Genomic DNA, 8,164 nt, shown 5'->3' on the forward strand with positions numbered 1-8,164 from the left:
TCGCAACTTCTGGGACTCTTTACCGGAGAGCTTTTAGAGCAACAGGGCCAAGTAGAAGAGGTTCATGAAGCGGCTCGAGGCACGCACGAGAATTTAGGTCACGCCAACAAAGAGCTCTTGGCGACGCTCGAGAGAAACAGTAAAGCCAGCCAGACCATGTTTAGTTTCGTGCTCATGCTATGCATTGCCCTCCTTGTGATCGATCAAGTAATGCCCTGATATAAAGAACTGTCTTCCGCCCGGCTCGCCGGCAGTGTACGGCGACGGCGCCTGCGCGGCCTGACTTTCGCTTCCACACGTTCTCGAATGCGCCCTTGTTCCACGACCGCGCGCACCAAAATTGTACGAGGTTGCTTTCGTTTGGCACGTTCAGTCCACACTCCAAAGTGCAAAATGTGTGAATTCCCTTCGTCAAAACGTCAAGAAAAGCATTTTTTTGTATAACTCGGAGTCTCTTTCGAATATACCCCACAGCTGCCATCTCATCACCTTGGCTCCCTTGCCCGGGGCTACGCCTTGTGATTCAAAAAGCTTGTTACAATGATTGAAAATCATCCAATTCTCGGAGGACGACACTCCGATGTATTGACTGCTGAGCCGGAAACGGATGAAAAGAAAGCAGCGCTGGTAGAGGAAATAAAAAATAGGGCAAGGTGAGAATGGGAAGGAAGACAGTAAATGAAAGGGTCTCAAGTATGCGCAGCCTGACGCGCATATGAGTGTGCGATGACAATATCGTGATCTGTGTATTCACAGTGCACGACGCAAGTAGCGTTGATGGGATCTTTCCCTTTGCCCGCTTTCAGTGACTGACAAAGCCACAGACTCCGAGTTTTAAGAAGACTGAATGAGTCGATGCACAAATCAAAATTATCACTTGTCTTTTTTACGCAGGAGTATTTTTGCTTCGGGAAATTTTCCTGAAGCTGAAATTTTGTACGACAAGGCCATCAAAGTCAAGCCCGATGCGGTTCTATACGCCAACCGTGCCGCTGTTCGCCTCGGGCTCAATCTTGCGGACTCTGCACTGGCAGACGCAACTAAGGCTATCGAGCTGGACGCAGAGTACAGTAAAGCATACTACCGGAAAGGACAGGCACACAATGTCCGAAAAGAGTTTGAGGCGGCCTTTCAGGCTTTTGAAAGAGGTATTGAACTGGACCCAAGCAACAAAACCTTCAGAGAGTGCGCATCCGCAGCCAAGGAGGCTGCTGCCAAGGCCAGGGCCATACAAAGTCTCTCCGCTGACGAGTCATCCCAAAAGCCCGGCCAGTCTATTTCTGATTCCACGAAAAGCAAGGGGCCTTCAAATAGCATGTCTCCGGTCTCTGCCCCTCCGCCCTCCAAAAAGGCAGCTAGCAAGTCCGCGGGAGAAAGGATGGTGGACGGGGACGGGGACCAGAAGGATGAGAAAAACTCATGGTCCGAGAACATGCGGGGCTACAAGATTCTGGAGGACGGGCGCAAGACCACGTACTTCAACAACGTGCTCTCCGAGGATGCGAAGCGCCTGATAGGTGACATCGCGCCCAAAAAGATAGAGGCGCCCGTTGGCACTGGGAATCGAGGAACGGAGGGGACAGCGGGCTCGGCATGGAACTATGCTGGCACTTTCGAAGAGCGGAACATGACGGACTGGGCGAAGGGTCGTCTACAGGAGCTGCTCGGAGAGTGCAGATTTCCTATCCCAGCCAGACACGTCGGCGCAGGCCTCGAGGAAGGCGCTGTAATTGAAGTTAAGAAGGTAACGGGCTTGGAGGGGGATGCGGCCGTGACCTTTGTAAGAGGCAAGAAGAAGTACCTATACGACTTTGTCTTCACGTTGGAGTGGGAGGCTGGACTTGCGGGCGGTGCAAAGGCTAAGGGGACACTCAGGTATCCGGATGTAACTCCCGACAACGACGACGAGTACGACACCCTCTTGGAGGTGGATCAACTCACACCGCCAGAGGCGCGCTCACTAATCGACGAATTTGTGAAGTCTTCAAGAACCGGGTTGCAAGGAGTGGTGCGAGAGAAGCTGCGGCTCTTTATGGCTGACTTCCAGGCCTTCTAGTGGGGAGACGACGAGTCTTGGCACATTAGCAGAAAAGGACAGGGGAACGCGCGCATCCATATTTTCCTTGTACTGGAGGACAAACCGCACATACATGTGAAAATAGAGAGACGAGCGGGTGGAAGAAAGGAAAACAGAGAGGTCGGCGGCCCGACGGGCAGGCAGGGGACAAGATTTCGCTTTCGACTCATACTTCTTGTCGTTGCTTTTGCGCCCACTGTCGCCCGCGTCTTGATTTCATCCATGCTCGCCTGTTTTTTTTTTCATGTCATTGCTTCCTTCCGGCTCCCTGAGTCGAGCATTACTTGCCTGTACATCTATCCGCATACCCTGTCCCTCCGACTCGACACATCGCCCATCTCGGACGCCCCGCAGACGAGAGCTCTCCGCTCATTGAGGCCTCGTCATACTGTTCCTTCGCGCATTTGTGCTCTCGGTACAGGTGATGACAGTTCCATTGCCATGGCATCATCCCCCTGCACCACACTCCCTTCCTCGCTTTCCTCTCCTCCCTCCAACTCACGATCGTCCTCTGCTTCCTCCTCCTCCTCCTCCTCCTCCTCCCCCTCCTCCTCTTCGCCATCCTGTTGCTGATCAAGAGCATCGAAATCTACCACACCTTCTGCAGCTGCCTCTTCCTCGGTCACCTGCTGTTGTTGACCGCCCTCGACGCCCATGCCCATGCCCCAATCGATTGGGAACCGCGTGACGCGGGGCTTGTCCGCCAAGATATTCCGCACGAGCTTGAGAAGATCTACGGGCCGGGGTGGATGATCAGGGTCAAATGGCTCGGCGTACTCATTGTTTACATAGTATCCTACGCGCACGAACTCCTGCTCGCGGTAGGTGCAGGTGATGAGGATGACGGTGACGCCAATGATGTCCTCCTCGGGGATCTGGGACACGTCCGGGGCTGCCGACTGCAACACGAACTTGTTCACCCCTACAGGTACGGGTCCCACCATCACTTCTTCCAAGACTTGGTCCTGGTCGGCATTTTCGGCCGACGATACGTACAGTACCTTCCACTCCAAATCTACGGTAACGAAGGAAGATGGAGGATGCATATCAAAAACAACGTGACGTACAAAGAGCGAGCGAATACTGTCCGAGAATGTATCGCGGTACCAAAGTTGACAAGAAGAGGTCACGGTGCGCAAAGTACCAAAATACCGGCAATGCAGCCAAAGTAGACAAGAGGACTAGATAAATCGGCGTGAAACAGTAGCCGGCAAAAATCGATGAACGTATAAGCACTTCTTACCATCCTCCAGCTCTTGCACGCACTCGAATGTAACTTCAAATGTGAAGGGATTTGTAAAACTGGTCGGGTTATCCAGCACCACGATGTTTGTCAAGTTAACAAGCGCCATTCGTCTTCACAGAGCCTCCACTTCGCTGCAGGTAGAAAATGTAAGAGGGAACGAGCAGGGGGGGTGAGATGCCTGCCTACTGCTCACCCGAGCACGCATGATAGCATGAATATTGTTAGCTGAGAGCATCTTGTCGCATTTGTGGTCGTCGTTTGCGCAAGGGAAACATGACTCGGGCTTGCCTCTGAGGGCAGGAATTGGGCGGGAATCGGTCAGGAACATGGGCTGGGAAGGCGGGAACCGGGAATAGCCCGGGAAAAGGCCGCATTCGAATTTTCAAGTCTCGCCAGGGTGCACCGTGCTTGTTGGCAACGCGCCCTGCCGCAAGGTAACCCAGCCTTGCTGTATCTAAATCAGCCAGTAAGGAATAAGAGACTCCAACATGATATTTTGGGGCTAGCTTCCGTTCTCAGGACGTGGAAAAACATACTAAAAACTATCATCGGGAGGCCGGGAGGTTATGCCTTTCCTCCACGACAAAGTGTGGGCAGATCTGTTATTCGTGACTTAGAGTTACTGCATACTGTTTTTCTATTATTCTTTCATTTAATGTGCGACGATTCAACAAATAAAGTTCAAAATTGTAGCCACTACTGTTTTTAAGCCAGATCCTCTGACTTTAAATCTGTCGAAGATATAGTCTTTCTCGGAACGCCTTCTACTTCTGAAGACAAGCTTTCAGGAATCGATGGCATACTTTTTGACATATTTTCCAATGTACCATTTCCTTCCGCTTTGACAGGTGAACCACTGTCCTCCGGAGCATTGATAACATTCACATCTTTTTTACGACTCGACCTAGACCGGACGGCCCGCTTCTGACGAGTCTTACCTTGATTTTCCGACGATGCGCTTAAGCTTGTTTTCCGCGGTAAACTTTCTCCATCCAACACTAACAAAGAACTGCGCTTGTCGTCGTCCTTGATAGGCTTCCGAGGGCTTCTTTTCCTAGTAACGTCACCATTCTTTTTGACGTCCTTCTTGAGGCCAGAGTTCTCTTTGTCTTCGGACACAGCGGCCTCCCGGCGCATACGAGCCTTGCGCATATCCATGTGTGTAAAGTATGTACCAGGTGGCACTGGCACTTTGGGGAGCACACCGGCTGCACTGAGATCGGGGTGAAGATCGTCGGGCTCTCCAGGATCTAGTAGCGCCTTTCGGGACAGCTTGATTAGACCCCGGGTGCGATCCACGGTTGCGCATTGCACCTTCACCTGTTGTCCTACGGCAAGCATTTCTGCAGTTGATCGACTGCCCTTGTGATGCGAAATCTCCGACATGTGTAGCAAGCCTTCTTTGCCCCGCAGCACCTCCAAAACAGCACCAAAATCCTTAACTTCCACTACTGTTGCCATATAGACTTCTCCTTCCTGAATATCGGCTACCAGTTCTTGTACATGACGATGTGCTTCCAATACTTTCTTGGGGTCTCGGCCGAACACTGTCACCTTCCCTCGTTCTGGAAAAGAAAGACGGACATTGTATTCGTCCTCCACCAGGCGACGATTTTCGAGAGTGAAGATGTCTTTGTGTTGATCAAACGAGTATTTTACGACCTCCATCCCAGGGGCTGAGTCTTTGAGTCTGGCCCTCGGCTCTGTTATCGTTTTCCCCATGAATCCCAGTATCTGCCTTCGAGCCCGAGCTGCCACGTGAATGGCATCGACAAGAATGCCAGGCGGTACCCCCCCTGCCAACTTGATGTCAAGTTGTATTGCTGTGATGCCGTCCAAAGTCCCGGCCACCTTGAAGTCCATGTCGCCGAAATGGTCCTCGGTGCCCAGGATGTCCACCAAGAGCTGCGCCTTTCCCCGCTTCCCTCCTGGGACCTTCTGTCGGCCGTCCTGATCTTCCGCATGAACACTCTCTTCCTTTTCAAGGTTGCATTCCTCCCTCGTTTGAGAGGAAGTCGTGCAAAGCTCCTCATCGTCACTGTTTCCTGTTTCAGTCAAAGTCTCACTCTCGTCCTCCGGTTGGCTGAGCAGCCCAACGGAAACGCCAGCCACAGGGGCTTTGACTGGTACACCTGCGTCCATGAGTGCCAGGGAAGCTGCGCATGCCGAAGCCATTGAGGATGAGCCATTTGAGGCCGTCACCTCGCTTGTAATGCGGATAGTATACGGGAAATCGTCCGACGAAGGGAGCACGGGGAGAATCGCTCGCTCAGCCAGTGCGCCATGCCCCACCATGCGACGATTGCTGCCGAAAACCTTTCCAGTCTCGTTCACGCTGTAGGGCGGGAAGTCGTAGTGCAGAAATGCCTTTTTCCCCGGGACCTCGTCGTCATCCGTGTACCGAGCTTTGATCGCGTCGTCTTCTGAGCCAAGAGTTACCGCACAGAGAACCTGGGTGTCTCCCCGGGTGAAGATGGAAGAGCCGTGGACCGAAGGCATTACGTCTGCCGCCGATGATATACGTCGCAGCTCCATAAATTTTCTGCCATCGCACCGGCTGTGGTTGTTCACGGCTGCATCTCGGAGTCCATGTCGAAGGATTTTATCAGAGCAAATGGCGGGGGCTAAGTCATGACAGTCAGGAAATGCCTCCTTCACGGCGGTGCGTATCTCCCCATGCAATACAGCCTCGGCTCTGCTTCGATCGCTTTTTGTGAGTTTTGTATCGGAAAAAAGGTCCACAGCTTTTTGATAACCCACAGCATGAGCGAGATCCCACATGGCTGAGGACGGCAAAATGGGCGGGACCACCCGCTTGGGTGACCCGACCTGGACAGCCAGCTGTTGCTGTGCCTTGATGATCGCGCCGCAATGAAAATGCGCAAATTTAAGGGCTCGAATCATTTCAAGCTCGGGCACTTGGCTTCCTCCAGCCTCTATCATGAGTGTTCGTTGCTCGTTGCCCGCGTAGAGCAAATTCAAGTCAGATTCCTGCATCTCATCCTCAGTTGGATTTATAAGAAGCTTACCGCTTGGCGTCATTCCTACACGGACGCAACCTACGGGCCCATTCCATGGAATATTAGAGACTGCCAGAGCCGCTGATGCAGTGTTGACACTCAAAACTGTTAGATCATTCTGACGATCTGAAGACTCAACCGTCGTGACAACTTGTGTGTCATAAATAAAGCCTTCGGGGAAGAGCGGGCGTATCACCCTATCTATAACTCGTGAGGCCAATATTTCTTGGTCTGACTGAGCTCCCTCACGCCGATTAACGCTCCTGTTGATGCGTCCGAATGCATGTGCCTTCTCACGATATTCCACTACCAAGGGTAAGAAGTCATCTCCAGCTCCTGCCGGCGCCTGTCTGTCACTGACCGCTGTGCCCAGAACTAAACAACCTCCCTGCCGCCCCACGGCCGCGCCATCACACTGCGTTGCCAATACACCAGTTCCTAAGACTAAATTTTGCATGGGGTTGCCGTAGTCAACCACGGCCGCCACGCGGCACAATGGTTCGTTCTTCAATCGGACTTGCCCCGGGCTCTTTTTGCGAGTACGCTTGACGCTGGATGAGAACGAGCGCACCGATGCCTCGTCGCTCGCTTCTGAGACGGAGAACGGAGGCTTGAGGCGCCCTGGGGGCACGGACGGTCTCCGCGTGCGAGGCAGCGCTAGCCCGCAAGCTTCCCGTACCCACTTACGACCTGTCACGCATCCAATGCGTAACATTCTTTCGTAACCCTCTGTGGTGGACATATGCATCGGTTTCAGTTCAGAATGTTGTCATTTCTTTAAGACTTCAGACCTTTGTACGCTCAATGTTCTCACGCACGCAATGCACACGGAAGAGGTCTCTAACCAGATCGATCGCTCACTCGCCACGGGCATCCCATCCCGATTCACTTGGGTGCGCTGTATGAAACTGACTCAACGACGACGACGACGAGGATTTCATGTGAGTACAGAAACTCGAAGACATGGTGAGTACCGGGGTTTGCAGGTGTCCTCGACGCTCCTCTCGACTTAAGCCCTCGGGGTCAAAGCGTCTGACACGTACTTCCCACAGCCAAGTGACCCCTGTCTGCCATGTCATCTTTATTGGCAGTATTAGCTCTGTACTGACATTTCCAGGGAGTCCACCTACAGCAACTGTTCCGTGTACATGCCCGACATAATAATTTCCCCCCTGCCAAAATTACAATTATTCGCAAGACATCTCGCAGTGATAATCATGTGATATGACTTTATAAGTAGATATGGATGAATGGCTGTACCTTCTACATCGTAATCCGTACGTCTAATGATGAAGGCCTATTGTAAGTGCTCAGGTCAAGTAATGAGACTTGTGAGACTTTCGTCTGTTGTCTCATCCGTATTTAATTTTCTTCCACGCCATATTTTCTTGAATCATGACAGAGCATGCGGTTTTCCCTCTCTTTTTCAACCATAGCGACACTCAGCATTGTTCAGCTCGCCTCCTGTTCCATTCGTGGAGCGAGTGGATTCGTTTCGTCAGGAGCACCCAAAAAACTATTCTGGACGCGTTCAGCTAGCTTTTCCGCAGTAGGTGCCCGATCCCGTTCAACGACGGTACCTTCCATGCTTTTCAGTCGCATGTTTGCTACACAAGCACAAGACCCGGCCACGAATTTGGCCGCGAAGCCGGCTTTAACTAAAGTGAAAACCGAGGAGGAATGGAAGCAAATTCTGAGCCCCACTGCCTTCAAGGTTCTCCGGCGCAAAGCCACGGAGCCTCGAAAAGTAACCGTGGCGAAAGGGGGCTGGGATGACCACAATGCCAAGGGGACATACGTGTGCACAGGGTGCAAGACGCC

At 52.4% G+C, this 8,164-nt stretch overlaps 1 protein-coding gene across 1 annotated transcript; it reads right to left on the reverse strand.

The window, feature by feature from the left end:
- Positions 1-6,479: 6,479 nt before the first annotated feature.
- On the reverse strand, positions 6,480-7,097 carry NGA_2111000 (polyribonucleotide nucleotidyltransferase; the record flags this gene model as incomplete). The annotated part of the gene is made up of 1 exon (XM_005856344.1): positions 6,480-7,097. A coding segment is annotated over exon 1 (579 nt), but the record flags the coding sequence as incomplete, so codon positions are not given.
- Between the last annotated feature and the right edge of the window lie 1,067 nt (positions 7,098-8,164).

This window comes from Nannochloropsis gaditana, assembly GCF_000240725.1.
Source record: "Nannochloropsis gaditana CCMP526 unplaced genomic scaffold scaffold001, whole genome shotgun sequence".
Taxonomy (NCBI): domain Eukaryota; class Eustigmatophyceae; order Eustigmatales; family Monodopsidaceae; genus Microchloropsis; species Microchloropsis gaditana.